Genomic DNA, 24,516 nt, shown 5'->3' on the forward strand with positions numbered 1-24,516 from the left:
AGTAAATAATGAAGTCTACGATTGCCGTGGTATAACACTTAGTGAGTAAATAATGAAGTCTACGATTCCTGTGGTATAACACAGTCTGTAAATAACGGGAGTCTACGATTCCTGCTGTATAGCACATGGTCAGTAAATAACGAAGTCTACGATTTCTGTGGCAAAAGACACTGCCAGTAGTTTATGAATTCTGCGATTCCTGAAGCATAACACGCGGTCGGTAGTTTATGAAGTCGACTAATCATAATGAGTTTGTTACCGGGGAACATGAAAAGAATAAATTGTGATCCATTAGTTTCTGTGGTAATCTTCAAAGCAGTTTTGTCGGAAATATGATTAGACAAACAAGAGTTAGTAACTTGTGTTAACAAAAGTTAATACACACATTTTTTCGCACAAAACATGATCCAGAACTGTATAAATATTGTGAATATCTTACCATGTATTTGGGTCGTCATTTTCGTCACGATGTAAAACGTTCTAATGTTGTACAAACCGTCTGCCGTGGTAGGATTTGTCCTTACATTTAGATAGTGAACACTCTCAAAGGGCCAGCTCACCACTATCAACAGACTATTGTCAAGACGCGCGTCTGTTACAGAATGGGTTTCTTAACTGTAAAGGCGGCTGTCGTAGGGACTTACGTTCCAATAGAGTGTCTTAGCAAACACAGACGTTGGTCTTTGTTAGAGGACTGTTCAAGCATGTTAACGCTCTTGGATTCTTCAGAGTAAATGTGGAACACTCTTTTTATTGGCTGTCTGTTAAAGCCACGATAAGCTGGTGTGTATGCATTTAGCTCTGAATAGACCTCGAGCTGTGGATATGTACACCGTTACAGCAGATTGTATAACGTCAAGTTAAAGGTAGCCATCGACCGCTCATTCGAAGCGCTGTTTTATCCTACAGCAAGTTCTTGCGATGTTAGTGTCATTTAAATACTCATTAGTAGTTTTTGCACTATTTGTAATTTTATGGTGACCTTTTGGAAACACGTTACCCAACCTTCGTGTATAGCTTGATTAAATGCACACATTTGTATAATTTAAATGCTAAGCATGTTTCTACTTCAGGGTTTTATATCAAGGGTCTGCATACACCTCCATCATCCGTTGACAGGACCCGTGAAGATCCGGGTTAGAATTTGTATTCAGCAACTCATGCTTGTCGTAAGAGGTGACTAACGAGATCGGGTGGTCTGGTTCGCTGACTTTGTAGACACATGTCATCGTATCCTATTTGCGTAGATTGATGCTCATGATGTTAATCACTGGATTGTCTGGTCCAGACTCGATTATTTACAGACCGCTGCCATATAGCTGGAATATCGCTGAGTGCGGCGTAAAACATCAGTCAATCAGTCGCTTCCATTGGTTATATCAGAAACCTGTGATCAGGCGTCCAATTCCGGTTCTTTCTGGATTTATCTGCCCAAAACTGGTCCTCGTGGGTTTCAACATAGCAGTTAACACCCGAGATCTGTATCTACAATCAAACAAAACCAAAGCATTAGGGACCGCCTCAGTGGTGTAGTGGTTAGAGCGTCCGCACGGAGAGCATAAGGTCGCGGGTTCGATCCCCGTGCGCGTCATACCAAAAGACGTTAAAATATGGTACTTGTTGGTCCCTGCCTGGCGCTCGGCATTAATGGGTACAAACAAGGACTGGTCGGCTCGGAGTCAGTATAATGTGTCTGAGTGGGGTATTCATGCTTCACTGCGGCATGGTATCTCAGTAGGCTAGCACTATAAAACCAGCTTCAGTCTGGGCTAGTACAAGCAGCCGCACGTACTCATACACACGTCGTCATATGAGCGAAATATTCTCAAGCACGACGTTAAACCCAATTTCACCTCACCTCACCTCATCAAAGCATTACGCACTGTTCAGCATTAGGCAAAGGTCATCGAGAGTGTGTATCTGATTACTAGACACACCCTGTGTACGATGGTATACAAGCACAGCCAGATTAAAGCTAGCTATTCTACCATTTCTGTGTGCAGTGACTGCTTGATTGACATGAATTAATAACTGAAAAAAGATAACTCAAAGGAAATTTTAGTAAGATATAAAACTGTTTATTCATGTTAAAAAAATATCTTTAGTATTTACACACAGAACAAAACATTCAAAAAGCATTAAAATATATGCGCACTGTTCTGTTTTGGTAACTGAATTAGATTCCAATGACTATTGTTGCTGTCACTAGGTTTGACATATGGATAACAGACCTCCCAAAGAAGGCAGTAACTGACTATACGAGGTGACGTGAATGGCGTGTAACGTCGCAGTCATGATGTTTACACATATACAGCGACATGCATGCATGTGTATGTTGACTTATAGCAGCTCGGGGTAATGTGGGGTTTTTTTTGCATGACACTGTGACGCCAGTCTAACAACAAGTAATAATAATAATAATAACTTTGGATTTATATAGCGCTAGTATCCAGTGATCACTGCTCAAAAGCGCTTCACATTTATATATATTTTAATAGACCAGGATCAAACTACCGTCAGCTCGTCTTGAAAGACGCTGTAACCACTACACCACGGAAGAGGTGATGTAAAGGTTTTACTCTAGGTTTCTCACTTGTTGACATAAGATTTATATGGAACTACCGAGTAATGTCGGCATTGTACAACACGATCTTTGCATGTAGATCAGCACATGTCGAAAGCATTAAGTATTTGTTCTGCATTTGTTCACTGATATAAAGTTCATAGTGTTTGTCACAAATATTACATTACTGTTTGAAAACTGTTGCTACTTTGACACCTGTGATGGATACATGGAATTACAGGTATGTATACAACAGACTTAGCACACGGCAATATCATTATTACCATGACGAGTGAGTGAGTGAGTTGAGTTTTAAGCCGCCTTCAGCAATATTCCAGCAATATCACGGCGAGGGACACCAGAAATGGGTTTCACCCAGTGTACACTGTAACATTATGGGTTACCGTACCGAAGATGAAGACTATGTACACTCAAAAACTCATGGACAGGGATATAACACACGTCTCTTGTTGATACTTTAGTGTTTGAAAACAGCTGCTTACACCCCACATCCATTTAATGAGTTATAGCTCTTCAGAAACCAACAAATATGATTAATACACAATGACTTTAGAAAGTTGTCAAATTTAGTATATGTATAATATGTAAACATCATGATCTTTGTACTGCAGGATTAGCTTCAAATCACACCATTACATTACATTGCGAAAGTGGCGAAATTGCAACAGTCTTGACAAAAGCTTCAATTTCGTTAGATTGTGTATTGGGTTTTAAGCATCTCAGAAATTTGCATCCGGTACGCACAAATGTATACAATGAAAATATATTGCGTCTTGAGAGGCGCACATTGTACCAAAACCGTGACAAGAAATATATAGTTCCAAAAATTAAAGTGATTTCAAAATTATATATGACTATACTCATTTCTTTCTTGGACGGGGCCGTCATATGTCCCCAAAAGCTACTTGAAAAAAATGATTGTGAGTCCTCTGTACCCTTAGGTTTGTAAAGTCAAGATTCAACCCTTGTACATAAAGAAAAACGTCAGGTAATATGGGACTATGCACCTCGTCATTAATCAGTAATTGTTGGCGCACTTAGAGATTCCAGGACAGGACTCAAGACATGTGGTTTAATTATAGGATTTCATATTGTTTCTTATATATTTTTGGCTACGACTATAGTGAACTGAATCGATGGTATCTGTTATCATAAAAGCAACGTTCCATGGTCATAACACTTTGTTACTGACGGCATGGTTACTGTCACCATGGTTACTAACACCATGGTTACTGACCACATGGTTCCAAATGCTATGGTTACTGACACCATGGTTACTGTAACCGCGATTACTGTCACCATAGTTACCATGTATTTCGCAGTTGAAACGTAAACCGTAACTCTTAAGCAACACGAGGGACATAAATGAAAGTAAACTTCCACTTTGAGATATTAGTTAATTTAGCCACATGATATTGTGTTTCACAAAATATTTTGACATAGACTTAACGTCATGCAAAATTACCATTAAAACGAATTTGACAAATTGAGATACTAATTTAGGGTGAGAACTGAGACCAACTGGTTAGAACTTTGTTCCGTTTTGTTGTTTCTCATCATTGAAGACATCGGCGCCTGGGTTGATAAACCCGTTCTTTGTGTCGGTGTTCTCTTTATATGATAGTCCATACACAGGCATGGGGCTCGACCCGTTCAGGGGTAACTTCTCTTTGCTGCTGATCATTTCTCCAGATGGTGATACCACAATCTCCTCATCCTTTTCAGATGCTATTTCCTAGAAAAACAAATGATATGTGAGAAAATGAATTTAATGAATTGTCCACTGCGGAATATCAGCTACAACACAAACAAATTTCAGACATTTGCTTACCTTGAATGATACTTGTTTCTGATTGGTATCTGGGAATGTATTTTGATCTAATTACTCATTTGACACATTTGACATATATCCCGCAGCGCAAAGCCAGCAGTTGTATGATCAGATTATGGAAAACCAATGAAATGCATTTTAGCAAACTTAGACCAGGAAAAACGACTACAAGGGAGATAACTCTGGATGTATTAACCTCACCCGCAAGCTGCCAGGATGTCCGTCAGGACATTTTAGATAATAGCAATCGAAAATGTGTCAGTAATACGAGTTCGGTGTCAATGTGTCCCCAGTATGTGGTATGTTGAACACTACTACCACGACCATATCATCCAGATTTCACTTCTCAACGAATTCAAGCCCACAGATATATTCATCACCCGTGAATGACCCTTTACTGTTCGTTTTATTTCTCGCCACCACCAAACACACCAAACATATGTATATTTTCAGAGCAGAGTGATTTTTCACGCTGTTAAGAGATGAGGTGAGGTGAAATTGGATTTATCGTCGTACTTGAGAATATTTCGCTCATATGACGACGTGCATGCGTGCGTATGTGTATGTGTGGCTGCTTGTACTAGCCCAGAGTTAAGCTGGTTTTATAGTGCCAGCCACTGAGATACCATGCCGCACTCAGACACATTATACTGACTCCGAGGCGACCAGTCCTTGTTGTACCCATTAATGCCGAGCGTCAGGCAGGGACCAACAATAAGTATCATATTTTAACGTCTTTTGGTGTGACACGGCCGAGGATGCGAACTCACGACCTTCCGCTCTCCGTGCGGACGCTCTAACCACTACACCACGGAGGCGGTCTACGTTGTTACGAGAACATTTGAAATATCATCTACGTAAAGGTAATCAGTATTTGGTGTCAATGAATATCAGTTGATCACGATGCTCTGAGTCCATGGAAATGGTAACCTGTTGGTCAGTGTACTGTCTGATGTTCCTGTAAACGATTACCATTTCCACTGACACCAGACATTGTATCTTACAGATCCACCTTTCATTGACACTGTCCACTGTGTCCAAACATGCTTAACTGTTAGGGACCTTCCTCTGTTTCTCAAGAATGTTTTGTGTTTTTGTTTTTCCAAAATGAAGATGTAATTTTAAGTTAGAAGTTGAAACTGGTAGATATGAAAATGTTATTGTTAAGAGGGGTATTGCCAATCATGCAAATTCAAGGGTATTTTTCTAGTTGAAGATGAATGGCATATTTTATACTTGTGAAACATATTCCGTGTACAGCTGGAAATACATAAAGAAATATTTTAGTATTTATACTACCATTAATAATCTTGTTGCACTGATAAGTAGTAATAACAGTGATGTAATAAGAGATGTATGTCTGTGTTTGTACCATGTAAATAAGAACAGAAAAATATAAATGCGCATTGTGTAAATAATTGTGATAAAGTTTGCATTTTGGGCCGGAAGTGTTTTACTGAAATAAACTGTCTGTCTGTCTGTGTCCAACTTTTCACCTCTTTCATTGGGACCATAAACTCTGTCCAACCAATCATCATTTGGTCGAGTCACTTGGATGTGTATTTCAACGCCATCACCTTCAACTGAGTAATCCGTTATTAAACATATTTACCTGTGAAAGATTTAACTGGTCAGTATGACAACCCCTAGAGCAAGGATCTTGATTGTTTTACTGCAAAAACATTTAGATTCCAACACGCTGAACACTACCTCTGGGTCTCTGAACTCCTGGTTACAGCGGAGACACTTGCTGACGGGGCCGGGAAGGCAGCAGATCAGTCGGTCGAAGAAGGGTACCAGATACTTTGTGTCTACATCACCAAGGCTATTCATACCTGAAGTGAAGATTAATAATGTGAAATGTGAATAGTGAAAATATAAAATCAAAACACAAAAATAAACAAAACAAGTACTACCTAAACCATTCCGTAGTTCATCCCCGACCTCTTCTGGCAAATTTCCGAATTCAAAATTCATGCAATTCAAAGTATGCAACACTAACGCTTTTCGTCAAATTCAGCTGAAACTTGGTCCCGTGTTACACGCGTGGTACACTCGTGTGTGTCTCGTTGCACACGCGTGTGACACGGGACTCAAACGCATTGTACACCCGTGTCACATGCGTGTTACACGCGTTCTGAACGCGTTAAAGGGAATGAACTTTTAGGCAGTAGTGTATTTGAAGGAAGTGTAAGTGTACGGAGAGAGGAATATGTAAAAGTAAGTAAAAGTAAAGGAAAGTAAAATTCAATAGTAAGTGAAAGCAGAGGCAAAATATAAGGAACAGATCAGGTGAACTGAAATGTTAAAAGTCGCATGTAAATTCAACAGTAAGTGAAAGTAGAGGCAAAATGTAAGGAAGATCAGGTGAAATGTTAAAAGTCCACGTGTGGGGGTGCACCATGGTCACAATGTATGCCCAATCAATGTTTGTGGAAATGTATATACGCAAACATCCTGGAAGTATACAATGCGAATGAATGGATCTATGATCCACGGTATGGAACTGCTAGTACAGTGTGAACAAGGCTTGAACACGTCCATATATGTACACAGATAGTAACTGACCTGTCAGAGCGCTCACAACGAGACCGACTACGATAACCGTTGCTGCACCAATAGCCGGGTACCACAGATACGACACCGTGTACAGGGCGGAGATACCTGTGCTGAAACACGATACAGCAGAGATGAGTGAGTGAGTGAGTTCAGTTTACGCCGCTTTTAGCAATATTCCAGCAATATCACGGCAGGGACACCAGAAATGGGCTTCACACATTGTACCCATATAGGGAAAGAGCAGAGAAGAGGATGAGAAGTCTCATTATTGACGATGCTGAAAACACAAGAGTAGTGAGGTGTAACTTGTATGGTAAAAGAATGAGATGTCCTGTCTACAAATTGTTGATAAGTTGATAAGCTAAACTATTGTTTAGTTTTAGTTCGACCCTCTGCATTGATGTCTCGGACAGTCATTTCGTAAATCGCCACGACACCCCACTCACTACTCGACAGGTCCTCCAGCAGTAGTCACGATGGAGGACATTGTTGTTGATGAGTCGGTGGTGTTGGGAACGCTGCAGTTGTACGTAGGGAACTCAAGGCCAGTTGGGGCTCCCACAACGGTGTAGGCACCTATGCTGATCCACAAGGGTAACGCCAGCCCCAGAACACCGCCGACCACTGCTCCCTGTGGAAGACAATATACCATAAACAACAGTACTATTGTACCCAATTGTACCCAGTAGAAGACAATATACCATAAACAACAGTACTATTGTACCCCATTGTACCCCGAGGAAGACAATATAGCATAAACAAGAATACCACTGACCACTGCACCCTGTGGAAGACAATAGAGCATAAACAAGAATACCACCGACCACTGCTCCCCGTGAAAGACCAATATAGTGAAGAATAATATAGCATAGCAAACAAGAATACCGCCGACCACTGCTCCCGTGGAAGACCAATATAGCATAAACAAGAATACCGCCGACCACTGCTCCCCGTGAAAGACCAATATACCATAAACAAGAATACCGCCGACCACTGCTCCCCGTGAAAGACCAATATACCATAAACAAGAATACCGCCGACCACTGCTCCCCGTGGAAGACCAATATACCATAAACAAGAATACCGCCGACCACTGCTCCCCGTGAAAGACCAATATACCATAAACAAGAATACCGCCGACCACTGCTCCCCGTGGAAGACCAATATAGCATAAACAAGAATACCACCGACCACTGCTCCCCGTGGAAGACCAATATAGCATAAACAAGAATACCGCCGACCACTGCTCCCCGTGGAAGACCAATATAGCATAAACAAGAATACCACCGACCACTGCTCCCGTGAAGAAGACCAATATAGCATAAACAAGAATACCACTGACCACTGCTCCCCGTGAAGACCAATATAGCATAAACAAGAATACCGCCGACCACTGCTCCCCGTGAAAGACCAATATAGCATAAACAAGAATACCGCCGACCACTGCTCCCCGTGAAAGACCAATATAGCATAAACAAGAATACCGCCGACCACTGCTCCCCGTGAAAGACCAATATACCATAAACAAGAATACCGCCGACCGTGGAAGACCAGTATACAATAAACAAGAATACCGCCGACCTCTGCTGTGGAAGACCAATATACCATAAACAAGAATACCGCCGACCGCTGCTACCGCCACCTCTGTGGAAGACCAATATACCATAAACAAGAATACCGCCGACCACTGTGGAAGACCAATACCATAAACAAGGAATACCGCCGACCACTGCACCTGAAGAGACAATATAGCATAAACAAGAATACCGCCGACCACTGCAATATAACCCTGTGGAAGACCAATATAGCATAAACAAGAATACCGCCGACCACTGCACCTGTAGAGAATACAATATAACAAAGAAACAAGAATACCACCGACCATTACCACCGACCACCCGTGGAAGACAATATAACATACACAAGAATACCACCGACCGCTGCTCCCTGTGGAAGACAATATAGCATAAACAAGAATACCGCCGACCACTGCACCCTGTGGAAGACAACGCAGCATAAACAAGAATACCGCCGACCACTGCACCCTGTGGAAGACTATATCACACAGACAAGAACACCGCCGACCAGAGCTCCGTGTGGAAGACAATATAACATACACAAGAACATCACTGAGAACTGCTCCATGTGGAAGACAATAACTTTAAATTATGTTCTAATTCATATCCTGAGAGAGAACAGAGTACAAACTATACCAATATGTGATAAAGTAATAAAGGTAGAAACATAGAGTGTAGAGAGAAAGTAGACACCGAATAAGGTGATACAGAACAGTGGTGCTACAACAGCTGTGATGAAAACGTAAAGCAGTCTAAATGCGTAATGAGGCTGCCTTGTATTCCCTGTTTTCGTAGTGTGTTAACATCCTCACTAAATAGCTTGTTTCAAGATTTCAGCTATGTCTGATTTTCAACTTACAATCCAGTTGGCCCATGGGAAGAAGGCGCCGAGAGCAAACATTCCGAGCAGAGGCCCCGAGGCAGCCCCAGTGAAGCTCAGCGACGCCTTAAAAAAACCCATAAAACAAATGTGTCATTCCACTTCACTTTAATCTACAGAAGTTATCTGAATCGGAATAAGTTATTTGAACGAATTGTCAAACATCTTTTCGGACACTGTATGTTTACCAGTTATTTTTATTTGTAAATTTTGATTGATTGAGTGAGTTTGGTTTTACGACGCTTTGGGCAATATTCCAGTAATATCACGGTGGGGGACACCAGAATTGGGCTTCAAACATTGTACCCATGTAAGGAATCGAACCCGGGTCTTCGGCGTGACGAGCGAACGCCTTAACCACTAGGCTACCCCACCGCCCCTTGTAAATCTTTAATGTGTTTAGACCGATAACGCTGTTAAAGGGAATTGTTGATTCATCTCACCTGTAGCACTGTTCCCCCTAAATTCATTGCCATAAAGGACATCCCGATACCAGCACCACCGAAAAACAGCACTGTAAAATGAATTATGTATGAAATGACATTTGTGCCATGTTGTTGTTAAGGGCAGATAAACGGACACAGTCAACGAAGAATTATCTTGCTGTTGCCTACCATTGTAATAGGGTGTAATAGGGTTCAGCTGTGCTTTACGCTTATGTTTGTTATTTTGTTGTCTTACGTCGCAGTCAGCAGTGAGGGAGTGAGTTAGTGAGTTTTTACGCCGCTCTTAGCCATACTCCAACAATATCATGGCGGGGAACACCAGAAATCGCTTTCACACATTGTACCCATGTGGAGAATCGAACCTCTAGGCTCTACCACCGACTCTCCAGCTGTATATTCGAGGTGAGGTGAGGTGAAATTGGGTTTAACGTCATGTTTTAGAATATTTCGCTCATATGATGATGTGCATGCGTGTGTATGTGTATGTGCGGCTGCTTGTACTAGCCCAGACTGAAGCTGGTTTTATAGTGCTAGCCCACTGAGATACCATGCCGCAGTGAAGCATGAATACCCCACTCAGACACATTATACTGACTCCGAGCCGACCAGTCCTTGTTGTACCCATTAATGCCGAGCGCCAGGCAGGGACCAACAAGTACCATATTTTAACGTCTTTTGGTATGACGCGGCCGGGGATCGAACCCGCGACCTTCCGCTCTCCGGGCGGACGCTCTAACCACGGAGGCGGTCTTACATTCGAGTCTTGACATGACAATTCAAGGACTGACATCATGAGCATCTACGTAATTCGGGATACGATGACATGCATGATATGGGTTGCTGAATGTAAGTAAACCAGGGATCTTTACTGGTATGGTCACGTCATCAGCCAAAAAAGGGCCACTATCTGCGATACAAACCCATACCCAGTCAGTTAGAAGTGTACATAGATTGGGAAAATAGCCCATCATAATCGACTAGACAAGTTGACTGACTGACTGAGTTTGGTTTTTACGCCGCTTTTAGCAATATTCCAGCAACATCACGGCGGGGGACACCAGAAATGGGCTTCACACATTGTACCCATGTGGGGATTCGAACCCGGGTCTTCGGTGTGACGAGCCAACGCTTTAGCCACCAGGCTACCCCACCGCCCCCTAGACAAGTTGAACCTTCTCAACACCAGGTCATGTGGTTCGAAGAAAAATATTTGGTTCCCCTTTGCAGAGAGTGAGTATGGTATGACGACCTTCACAGATGGTGTTTGTTTGGATATGGACCCTCGCCTCTGGTATATGAAGGAATATGAACAACTTGAAATGCAAACCTAATAGTTTAGTGACGAGTGTTTTCTGCCCCCTCGTTCAGTCTTTCCCCAAGGAAAGGTTTCAGGAAGTCTTCCCAGCACACAGCAGCGAGGGCGTTCAGACAGGAGGACATTGTGCTGCAAGAAGTTGCAAGACGGCTTATTGTCACAAAGTAAGGGAACATGACCAAAAAAAGATAAACATAAGCATGGCTGACCTGAGTATTCTGTACTTTTCGAGTAATATAAGATGCATTATTATGTAAGCAATTTTTCCGGCTACCTGCTTGGTCAAGAGGCGGTGACGTGAACGTCGACAGAAAAGCATATTGACTCCAACACAAGTCATATTCACTTGAGTTACTAAAAATAGATTTTGACGTCAAGCTATGACGTCATTCTATTGTTTCCATGTCATGACGTTATTGGTTTGCAGCGAAAATAGAATTAGTTTCTTCACTAATTGGACATGTTTTGGTTTTTAGAAGCTTTTTTCGGTAATTACATAATAAAACAATTATGGACTGGTGAATTCGGTCAATACCTGTTTTTATGGGCCCACGAAAAGCAATATTGACCTCGCAATTCGTCCTCGGTCAATATTGCTTTACGGGGGTCCATAAAAACAGGTATTGACCTCATCACCAGTCTATAATGGGACTACCATAATACTATTCCTTCCTAGTGCTCGAACAGATTTAACAGGTTCCAACTGTCTGCGCCACTAAAGTGAACTGGTCCTACCTGCGTACGCCATTACACTGAACTGTTCCTACCTGTGTGAACCACTACACTGAACTGATCCTACCCGTGTGAGCCACGACACTGAACTGTTCCTACCTGTGTGAACCACTACACTGAACTGTTCCTACCTGTGTGAGCCACTACACTGGACTGTTCCTACCTGTGTCCGCCACTAAACTCAACTGTTCCTACCCAAGTGTGTTACTACACTGAACAGTTCATACCTGTGTGCGCCACTAAACTCAACTGTTCCTACCCAATTGTGTTACTACACTGAACAGTTCATACCTGTGTGGGCCACTACACTAAACTGTTCCTACCCAAGTGTGTTACTACACTGAACAGTTCATACCTGTGTAGCCCACTAAACTCAACTGTTCCTACCTGTGTGAGCCACTACACTGAACTGTTCCTACCTGTGTGCCCCACTAAACTCAACTGTTCCTACCTGTGTGAGCCACTACACTGAACTGTTCCTACCTGTGTGCGCCACTAACTTCAACTGTTCCTACCCAAGTGTGTTACTACACTGAACAGTTCATACCTGTGCGTCACTAAACTCAACTGTTCCTACCCAAGTGTGTTACTACACTGAACAGTTCATACCTGTGTGCCCTACTAAAGTCAACTGTTCCTACCTGTGTGAGCCACTTAACTCAACTGTTCCTACCTGTGTGCCCTACTAAAGTCAACTGTTCCTACCTGTGTGAGCCACTACACGGAACTGTTCCTACCTGTGTGCGCCACTAAACTCAACTGTTCCTACCCAAGTGTGTTACTACACTGAACAGTTCCTACCTGTGTGAGTCACTTAACTCAACTGTTCCTACCTAAGTGTGTTACTACACTGAACTGTTCCTACCTGTGTGCGCCACTAAATTCAACTGTTCCTACCCAAGTGTGTTACTGCACTGAACTGTTCCTACCTGTGTGAGCCATTACACAGAACAGTTCCTACCTGTGTGAGCCACTACACTGAACTGTTCCTACCTGTGTGAGCCACTACACTGAACTGTTCCTACCTGTGTGCGCCACAACATTGAACAGTTCATATCTGTGTGAGCCACTACATTGAACAGTTCATATCTGTGTGCGCCACTACACGGAACTGTTCCTACCTGTGTGAGCCACTACACTGAACTGTTCCTACCTGTGTGAGCCACTAAACTCAACTGTTCCTACCTGTGTGAGTCACTACAATGAACTGTTCCTACATGTGTGAGCCACGACACTGAACTGTTCCTACCTGTGTGAACAACTATACTCAACTGTTCCTACCTGTATGCGCCACTAATCTCAACTGTTCCTACCCAAGTGTGTTACTACACTGAACTGTTCCTACCTGTGTGAGCCACTAAACTCAACTGTTCCTACCTGTGTGAGCCACTACACTGAACTGTTCCTACCTGTGTGAGCCACGACACTGAACTGTTCCTACCTGTGTGAACCACTACACTGAACTGTTCCTACCTGTGTGAACCACTACACTGAACTGTTCCTACCCAAGTGTGTTACTACACTGAACAGTTCCTACCTGTGTGAACCACTACACTGAACTGTTCCTACCCAAGTGTGTTACTACACTGAACTGTTCCTACCTGTGTGAACCACTACACTGAACTGTTCCTACCTGTGTGAACCACTACACTGAACTGTTCCTACCTGTGTGAACCACTACACTGAACTGTTCCTACCTGTGTGCGCCACTAAACTCAACTGTTCCTACCTGTGTGAGCCACGACACTGAACTGTTCCTACCTGTGTGAACAACTACACTCAACTGTTCCTACCTGTGTGCGCCACTAAACTCAACTGTTCCTACCTGTGTGCGCCACTACACTGAACTGTTCCTACCTGTGTGCGCCACTTAACTCAACTGTTCCTACCCAAGTGTGTTACTACACTGAACTGTTCCTACCTGTGTGAGCCACTAAACTCAACTGTTCCTACCTGTGTGAACCACTACACTGGACTGTTCCTACCTGTGTGAACCACTACACTGAACTGTTCCTACCTGTGTGAGCCACTAAACTCAACTGTTCCTACCTGTGTGAGCCACTACACTGAACTGTTCCTACCTGTGTGAACCACTACACTGGACTGTTCCTACCTGTGTGAACCACTACACTGAACTGTTCCTACCTGTGTGAGCCACGACACTGAACTGTTCCTACCTGTGTGTGCCACTACACTGAACTGTTCCTACCTGTGTGAGCCACGACACTGAACTGTTCCTACCTATGTGAGCCACTACACTGAACTGTTCCTACCTGTGTGAACCACTACACTGAACTGTTCCTACCTGTGTGTGCCACTACACTGAACTGTTCCTACCTATGTGAGCCACTAAACTCAACTGTTCCTACCTGTGTGAACCACTACACTGAACTGTTCCTACCTGTGTGTGCCACTACACTGAACTGTTCCTACCTGTGTGAGCCACGACACTGAACTGTTCCTACCTATGTGAGCCACTAAACTCAACTGTTCCTACCTGTGTGCGCCGCTACACTGAACTGTTCCTACCTGTGTGCGCCACTTAACTCAACTGTTCCTACCCAAGTGTGTTACTGCACTGAACAGTTCCTACCTGAGTGCGCCACTAAACTGAACAGTTTCTATCTGTTGTTCCACTAAACTGAACAGTTCCTACATGCGAATGTTACTACACAACAGTTTCTATCTGTTGTTCCACTGAAGTGAACAGTTCCTACCTCAGTGCTAATCTATAATGAATCTGAATGTGTCACTATACTGCACAGTTCTTGCCCGAGTGTTTCACAACCCAGAAGAGTTCCAACCTGAAGGCTCCCCAATACACTGTACACTCCCTACATATGTGTGGTCCACTACACTGAACAGTTCTACCTGAGTGTTTCACTACACTGTACACTCCCTACATATGTGTGGTCCACTACACTGAACAGTTCTACCTGAGAGTTTCACTACACTGTACACTCCCTACATATGTGTGGTCCACTGCACTGAACAGTTCTACCTGAGTGTTCCACTACACTGTACACTCCCTACATATGTGTGGTCCACTGCACTGAACAGTTCTACCTGAGTGTTTCACTACACTGTACACTCCCTACATATGTGTGGTCGACTAAAGTGAACAGTTCTACCTGAGTGTTCCACTACCCTGTACACTCCCTACATATGTGTGGTCGACTAAAGTGAACAGTTCTACCTGAGTGTTTCACTACACTGTACACTCCCTAGATACATATGTGTGGTCCACTACACTGAACAGTTCTACCTGAGTGTTCCACTACCCTGTACACTCCCTACATATGTGTGGTCCACTGCACTGAACAGTTCTACCTGAGTGTTCCACTACCCTGTACACTCCCTACATATGTGGTCCACTGCACTGAACAGTTCTACCTGAGTGTTTCACTACACTGTACACTCCCCCTATATGTGTGGTCCACTGCACTGAACAGTTCTACACCTGAGTGTTCCCACTACACTGTACACTCCCTACATATGTGTGGTCCACTGCACTGAACAGTTCTACCTGAGTGTTCCACTACCCTGTACACTCCCTACATATGTGTGGTCCACTGCACTGAACAGTTCTACCTGAGTGTTTCACTACACTGTACACTCCCTACATACATATGTGTGGTCCACTGCACTGAACAGTTCTACCTGAGTGTTCCACTACCCTGTACATCCACTCCACTGTACACTCCCTACATATGTGTGGTCCACTGCACTGAACAGTTCTACCTGAGTGTTCCACTACACTGTACGCTCCCTACATATGTGTGGTCCACTGCACTGAACAGTTCTACCTGAGTGTTCCACTACACTGTACACTCCCTACATATGTGTGGTCCACTACACTGAACAGTTCTACCTGAGTGTTCCACTACACTGTACACTCCCTACATATGTGTGGTCCACTGCACTGAACAGTTCTACCTGAGTGTTTCACTACACTGTACACTCCCTACATATGTGTGGTCCACTGCACTGAACAGTTCTACCTGAGTGTTCCACTACACTGTACACTCCCTACATATGTGTGGTCCACTGCACTGAACAGTTCTACCTGAGTGTTCCACTACACTGTACACTCCCTACATATGTGTGGTCCACTGCACTGAACAGTTCTACCTGAGTGTTCCACTACCCTGTACACTCCCTACATATGTGTGGTCCACTAAAGTGAACAGTTGCTAACCGTGTGTGTCAGTGTAATAAGCAATCCTTACCTGAGTGCTCCACTAAAGAGACAAGAGACGAACAATCCTGGGAGACCGGGATACCCCAGCACCTCCATCACAAAGTAAGGTATCAGCTGGAAGGGAAAGAGTGAGTGAGTGCGTGAGTGTTGTTTTACCTCAGTTATTGACCACAGGGGATATCATAAATGGGTTTCAAACAAATGTTGCAAGTAGGAAATCGAACACAGCATTGAACGCTCGAACCGTTTCATCCCACGAAATTTAAGTTGCGCAACGTGATATTATCTACTCCTTTTATTCAGAAGAGACACATGAAGATCCGGGGTAGAATATAGGTCTTCAGCAACCCATGTGCTTGCCATAAAAGGCGACTATGCTTGTCGTAAGAGGCGACTAACGGGATCGGGTGGTCAGGCTCGCTGACTTGGTTGACACATGTCATCGGTTCCCAATCCCAGATCGATGTTCATGATGTTGATCACTGGATTGTCTGGTCCAGACTCGATTATTTACAGACCGCCGCCATATAGCTGGAATATTTGCTGAGTGCGGTGTACAACTAAACTCACTCACTAACTCATTCAGAAAATGATACTCATTCTGTCTTGTTTGTCAGTTGTTTAACGCCGCACTCAGCACTTTTCAAGCTACATCACGGCGATCTGTAAATAATAATCAAGTCTGGACCAGCCAATCCAGTGTCTGACATGAGAATGAGAAATTGGGAAACGATGACATGTGTCAACCAAATCAGCGAGCCTGACCATCCGATCCCGTTAGTCGCCTCTTACGACAAGGATGGATTATTGAAGGTCAATTCTAACCCCGATCTTCACGGTAGCTCACTCTGTGATGGCTTACCTGGTTTGAGTTACTGATGTACTCCGCCGACAGTGGATCACATCCTTTCTGAGCGTAATAGGCGAAGATTATGATTCCAGCCAGACAGACGATGGTCAGCAGGATGATGACACCAATCACGTTCAGCATCACAGATCTGCAAGCAAAGGTTGTGATATATCGGTCAAACCTAATACGACAAAGTACAAACATATTATATTACCTTACGTGTCATGAGAGCCCAAAATTACATTCTTCAGTCGAATAAAATCCTCTTCAGGTCGATTAACTCTTTGATTCGGAAGAATATAGTGAGCGAGTGAGTGAGTTTAGTTTTACGCCGCTTTTAGAAATATTCCAGCAATGTCACGGCGGGGAAGACGAAAAATGGGCCCCACACATTGTACGCATGTACGGAATTGAACCCGGGTCTTCGGCGTGACGAGTGAACGCTTTAACCACTAGGCTACCCCGTCGCCCCTGGAAGAATATAACAACATACTATCTGTGGATAAGGTCTATGGTAATGCATTTAGTAAGATAATGTCCAAAACATCATTGTTCTCTTACAACAAGGTGCTCGTAATACAGTGTTCTCTCGCTTATGAATATTTAACAGCTTCGGAATTGACAGAAATTTCCAATAACAATAACGACATCTGATTAAAAAGAACAATTCCTTTGACGACGCCTCTTTTCAGCAAAGCAACATCTTCTGCAATAGCTGGGGACGTTCTTTCAAATAATAATGAGGGCGGTGGGTAGACTAGTGGTTAATTAGCGTTCGCTCGTCACGCCGTAGAACCAGGTTAGATTCCCCACATGGGCAAAATGTGTGAAGACTATTGTTTATAATATTGCTGGAATATTGTTAAAAAGGTTCTCAAAACCATACGCATTCACTGACAACTTCTTTGACTGGCATTTAGACGTTGGCGTGATGAACAACGGGGAGGGTTCTATGGATATACAGCTTCTTTATTATTAATATCAGCGACCACTGCCTTGCCTGCAGTATTGTACGGTATTACTGGCAATATATGTAAAGACTTTTGAAAGGCAATTAAGAAACACAGCGAACCGAAACGTAGTTGTAATATATCAGCTGATAACTGGTTTGAATATTTCAGTTCACTGCTCAACCAACATAACGACCATAAATCCCACTTTGATGATGATGTAAAACACTTTATCGATAACCATGGTGCTACAAATTGCGACCAGTGTAAAGACTGTGACCATATGTTGTGTGATGAAATCACGGAGGAAGAAATTAGAAAATCAGTTCATAACTTGAAAAACGGTAAATCCCCTGGGGCAGATGGTATCCCGACGGAGGCTATCAAAGCTACGAGTCATATATTGTCACCTTTCTATAAGCGAAATTTATAATACGGGGAAACTGCCAGAAGCTTGGCACTTAGGCCTTATTGTCCCATTGCACAAGACAGGAAATAGAGATGATCCTAATAATTATAGGGGAATAGCGCGTCTAGACATGTTCAGTAAAGATTTTACATCAATACTTTTCACGCGTATAAAATTTTGGATATCAACCAAAGGACTACTCTCTGAGTCACAAGCTGGCTTTCGAAACAATTACAGTACTTTTGACCAGATATTCATACTTAACTCAATAATTCATAAATACATAAGAAAAAAACGTGGCAATTTCTACTGTATATTTGTAGACTTCAAAAAAGCCTTCGACACTGTTGATAGGAATAAATAAATGTATGTTCTTTTGAATAATGGTTTACATGGCAAAATAACCCCCTGCTTCGCAATATGTATTCGAATGTGAGAGCAGCTGTGAGATGCAGCAAGCAGACTATGACTGATGTATTGAAGTCACCTACTGGAGTCCGACAGGGCTGTATACTGTCTCCCGTTCTATTTATTCTATAATAGAGGAACTCTTAAACGATATTGTGAATAGCGATCATAGTGGTGCTTTCATTGATGAAACTGTAGATGCATTATCTTATTATTTGCGGACGACGTCGCCATATTTGGAGATAGTTTCATAAACTTGCAGAAGAAAATAGATGTTCTTGAAACATATTGCAAAAAATGGGGACTGTCGATTAATACCGAAAAGACTAAGATTGTTGTATTTAAAAAAAGGTGATGGACTTTCAAAAAATGAAAAATGGTTTATTGGCTCTGAAAGACTGAAATCTGTTTCCTATTACATATCATTTCTGGTGTCCCCCGCCGTGATGTTGCTGGAATATTGCTAAAAGCGGCGTAAAACCAAACGCAGTCAGTCAGTCCTATTACATATATCTCGGAATAGTGTTTTCACGCCGGAACCTGTTTTCAAGAGCTTGTGAGGTTCTGTGTAAACAAGCCGAGAAGGCGTTATATCCTATCAAACAATGTATATGTCGATTTAAATCTCTTTCCCCAGATACATTTCTTTATATTTTTCATGGCAAAATTCAACAAATCTTGCTTTACGGCTCAGAAATTTGGGGAACAATGTATCGTCATAACATTGAAAAAATCCACTTTAAGTTTTGCAAATTTGTCGTGGGAGTTGGTCATCGCTCTTCTAATAAAGCTGTTTTTGCGGAATGTGGAAGATATCCACTTCAAGTCAATTATAAAACAAGAGTTATATCATACTGTTTACGACTAATCAGTCAGCCAGCCACAAGACATTCTAAATGTTGCTTCCTAGCATGGTGATCTACCTTCAGTTGGTGGCGAACTATAGCCCATTTTTATATTGTTTTGTCCCCTATAGTTAAAATGTTTTAGATTCAATTACTAGTTTTACATGTATATCTGTGATACTCTAGTTGTTTTACTGTCCTTCGTCGGCAGGTGTATTATAATATACATATATTTTATTTCAAATATCAAATGTTCTCGTCACGATATGGCTGAAATATTGCCGATGTGACGTAAAATAATAACTCACTCACTCACTCACTAAACGTTGCTATAATATGATGAAAAATCTAGATGATAATGGAGATACTAACTGGACCTCTTCAGTTAGAACATTGTTGTTTCAATACGGTTATTCACATGTATGATCCACCAAACAGCTGGAGATCCTAATATGTTCTTAAAGCTATTCAAACAACGCTGTAGAGATATATATTACCAAAAATGGTCATCCGATATTGCAAGCTCCAAATATGTGTGTGCATATTCACTATTTAAACATGACATTGTGCATGAAACATATTTAAAAGTATTATGCTCTATGCAACTCCGCAGATCTCTTACAATATTTAGATGTGGCATCAGTAAACTGAATGTACAAACCTATAGAAGATCCAAAGATGATGATATCAGTTCTGCCAGGTGCGCCCATTGCGTCAATATTGTCCAGGACGATTACCATGTTATATTACAATGCCTTGTTTATTCTGATTTACGCATCAGGTATGTACCCCAATATTATTGTGTAAATCCCAACATACAGAAGTTTATAAATTTACTTAATATCCAAAATGCAAATGTTATTTTACGCCTAGCCATATTTGTAAACGAAATTCATAACGTTTTATGATGCATATAAATACCAGTGTAATTCTCATGCCAGCGCTCCAGGGAAAATGATGTAAAAATGTCACTGTACTTTTGGCCTCAGGGCCACTCTACGAAATAAATCTGTCTGTCGTGTACATGTATATCCATAGAAGTCTCCTCGTTGTTCATTCACTGACAAAATGGAAAATATAATATACGTTTCTACACTATTTTTAAGAAGGTGTGGCGACGATTTTAAAAGCCAACACGAAAGATCGATAGCATGTTTCAGAAACAAAATCATTTTCTGAAAGTCTGCGACGTCCAGAAAACGATTTCGCTAAATTGGTAATACACCAGGACGAAGTCCCCTGTCCCTGGCGTTCCATAGTGTCCTTACAGCTTGGCCTTCTGAAGTGTTGGCAGTGCACAGTAGCGCTGGACACTGGCCTGGTTGACCCCGTAGGTCGCTGTCCAGCCGATCATCCCACCGACGACGAGTGACCAGAAGGAATGGCGGACTGTGGGGTCTGGGTCAAAGCTGAAACACAAATATACATCTCAGAGGGAATAAACACCTTTTTTTATTTTTCACGGCTGTTTGTTTTTTTTAAAAATATTCTTGATATTCTTGCTACATGGTGGCGATCCGTAAATAACCAGCGGAGAGTTATACATACTTAAAGAAATTAATTCGTCCCCATTCTTCGTTTATTCTCCACACTTCTCCCATGCCGCCGACCACGATGGATCCCTGAAATGATGGAATGTACATTTAAAATAAGATCTACGAAAATGTACCCATTTTGTTTACTTTTAACGCGATGAATCGCGTATCATCATGTCTACGAATTTGTTTTTTGAAAACAGTGTAATGAATATGTTACATATTTACAACGCAAGAAACTATTTAATACATTATGACCCATTCCAAACTTCTTCGGACTATATGTATTTTCATATTTCTTCATTTGCTGATGGATATTTGTTTATGTTTAATGGTTGTTGCAGAAACTGTAATGGGCAGATATGCATTCTGACACAATTCTTCAGGATATGATTTCTGTCATACGTATGCACCATCAAATCTGAATTGCTCTTTTAGTGAAATGATCTACTTGATAAACTGTACTTAATAGATGTGTATTTTGACATATTCCACAGCAATCATACCTGAATTACTATTGCTAGTAGTCCGGCAAGCATAACCACTGATTGAAACACGTCTGTCCACACAACTGCTTTCATTCCACCCTAAAATGAAATATACATAAAATATCATAAATATCAACCAATATATTAGAGCAAATAACGTAATCGAAATTGAATGTTAACATATACGAACTGCAAACACTTCAGAGATTGACAAATGTCTTCCAACGGGTAATATATTTCCATTTTTTGCACACTCTTATAAGGTAATTTAACACATACCTGAAGATAATACATGTATTACATGGCAATTGCATGCACCCATACCACTCAAGTGCCGTACTTCAGTTACAACGTGATACCGATGCAGTCAGGTTGCCAGCACACAAAGAAGGATCAGGGAGATATAAATAGAACATACAATCAGCTGCTCCTGGCTTGACAAAGGGGCGCATCTCAATGGAGAGTGTAATTCCAATAATGGTTCGTTTAAGTGAGTGAGTGAATGAGTGAGTTTAGTTTTACGCCGCACTCAGCAATATTCAGCTATATGGCGGCGGTCTGTAAATAATCGAGTCTGGACCAGACAATCCAGTGATCAACAGCACGAGCATCGATCTGCGTAAATGGGGAACCGATGAACTATGTCAATAAAGTCAGCGAGTCTGACTACCCGATCCCGTTAGTCGCCTTTTACGACAAACATGGGTTACTGAAGGCACATTCTAACCCGGACCTTCACGGGTCGTCCGTTTAAGATTGTTGTTGGTAATCTGTATCATGTTAAGTACTGCCATTGTAACAAGCATTGTGTTTAACCCACCAGGGAGGTATAGAATGTTGACACCATTCCCACGGTGATGATGGTGGCCCAGGTCGGAAACCCGGTGACTGAAACACATACAATGCATTAACACATTCATCACACGTACTACATCTTCCTGTTGTGCATTCTAAAACGCAAAGGATGTTGTATGAACAAAAAAACAAATGTGTCTCAGAGAGCGGAAGGTCGCGGGTTCGATCCCCAACCGCGTCATACCAAAAGACGTTAAAATATGGTACTTGTTGGTCCCTGCCTAGCGCTCGGCATTAATGGGTACAACAAGGACTGGTTGGCTCGGAGTCAGTATAATGTGTCTGAGTGGGGTATTCATGCTTCACTGCGGCGTGGTATCTCAGTGGGCTAGCACTATAAAACCAGCTGAAGTCTGGGCTAGTACAAGCAGCCGAACATACACATACACACGCATGCACGTCGTCATATGAGCGAAATATTCTAAATATTCTCATTTTCGAGGTGAAAGTGGGTTAACGTCGTGCTTGAGAATATTTCGCTCATATGACGACGTGCATGCGTGTGTATGTATGTATGTGTATGTGCGGTTGCTTGTACTAGCCCAGACTTAAGCTGGTTTTATAGTGTTAGCATGAATACCCCACACATTATACTGACTCCGAGCCGACCAGTCCTTGTACCCATTAATGTCGAGCGCCAGGCAGGGACCAACAAATACCATATTTTAACGTCTTTTGGTATGACGCGGTCGGGGATCGAACCCGCGACCTTCCGCTTTCCGTGCGGACGCTCTAACCACTACACCACGGAGGCGTTCCGTATCGCCAAGAACCATTACTGGACTATGGAATCGTTATCAGGCGTAGCGGTCAACACGTGACCTACCGAGATTCGGACGACCCCGGGATACAACTGCAGCTCAGAACAGGTTCATAAGGTTTCGTCACTTACGTTATCGACTCACCACGGCAACCTCCACAGCCCGATAATCGCTGTCTGGCCTAACATCCAACGCAATCTTGGTTATATCTTGGATTGCGTTGGATGTTAGGCCAGACAGCGAGGAACTAAACGAAACAGCCCGTGCGACGTAAGTTGTGTCAAGGACACGTAGTATGACCACTACAGCGATGGCGAAGTGTCATATGCTTTGATCCTCCGTACAAAGACGAAGTTTTTACAGACGACAAGGGGAACGTTAGGCTCGAAACTGCATACAGGAAGTGCACAGATTTGGCGGGGAAGTGTAATGATAGAACAAGCTTAGCATACGCCTAGGGCAACTTAAGGGCACAACGTTTACACACCTGAATTTCACACCTTCTTTTTCATTACGCAACAAGAAAACGACATTTTGAAGCCCGACAGCGCCCGTACACACGCGGCCCGACTTGGGACAACCACAACGTCCACCCACTTGTCCTCAAGTTCTCCAGATCTAAACCCCATCGAGTGTTTATGGCATGCTTTTGATCAGCGTCTGTGATCACGTCAGCAACAGGTACATAATCCCCAACAGTTCTCCGGTGCACTGCAGGATGAGCGGGTAAACATTACGGGTGGGTATTGCAGGGAATTTTCATATTGCGATATATTGCGATGCGAAAGCATGTATTGCAATATATTGCATGAAGTATTTTTAAACAAAGAACTACTTATAATCGATTTAATTCTTGATTTATAGAGCAAAAAACACAACAAAATCACTAGGCTTGATTAAGCTTTAATGATAACAACTTTTAATCATGATAAAATACAAATGTGAATAACATTTGGCACAAATGAAACAAGGACATATCCGAACATTTCCGAGTGTTACGAAGTTTTCCGAATGCAAGTCAAGATACCGGTTTTCGATCAGCGTATGGCAATACGTATCGTTTTCATGTCTGAACCGGTAAATACCGGTAAACCGGTTATATTACGCAGCCCTAGTAAACATTACCCAAGCCACAATCTGATTTGATCCATGGAACGCCGACGTCAGGCAGTTCTGGACTCTCAAGGTGGCCATACCAAATTTTGTTAACGTATGACCTTCACCTTGACATTTTATTGTTTCATGGGTGATAAATGAACCCCGGTCAGTAACAATGACTTGTGTCAAATT

At 42.4% G+C, this 24,516-nt stretch overlaps 1 protein-coding gene across 1 annotated transcript in view; it reads right to left on the bottom strand.

The window, feature by feature from the left end:
* Positions 1-2,053: 2,053 nt before the first annotated feature.
* Positions 2,054-24,516, bottom strand: part of LOC124289194 (sodium-coupled monocarboxylate transporter 1-like) — a 41,959-nt gene continuing 19,496 nt past the window's right edge. Inside the window, 14 exon segments of the mRNA XM_046725798.1 lie at positions 2,054-4,319; positions 6,126-6,250; positions 6,984-7,084; positions 7,421-7,605; positions 9,411-9,497; positions 9,875-9,945; positions 11,205-11,241; positions 11,243-11,321; positions 16,154-16,239; positions 16,988-17,123; positions 20,856-20,996; positions 21,136-21,209; positions 21,629-21,709; positions 22,431-22,498. Of these exon segments, the coding sequence (XP_046581754.1) occupies positions 4,110-4,319; positions 6,126-6,250; positions 6,984-7,084; positions 7,421-7,605; positions 9,411-9,497; positions 9,875-9,945; positions 11,205-11,241; positions 11,243-11,321; positions 16,154-16,239; positions 16,988-17,123; positions 20,856-20,996; positions 21,136-21,209; positions 21,629-21,709; positions 22,431-22,498 (1,481 nt within the window). The 3' untranslated portion in view covers positions 2,054-4,109.

Source organism: Haliotis rubra, unplaced genomic scaffold (genome assembly GCF_003918875.1).
Source record: "Haliotis rubra isolate DU_JTF1 unplaced genomic scaffold, ASM391887v1 Scf435, whole genome shotgun sequence".
In the NCBI taxonomy this organism is placed as follows: Eukaryota; Metazoa; Mollusca; class Gastropoda; order Lepetellida; family Haliotidae; genus Haliotis; species Haliotis rubra.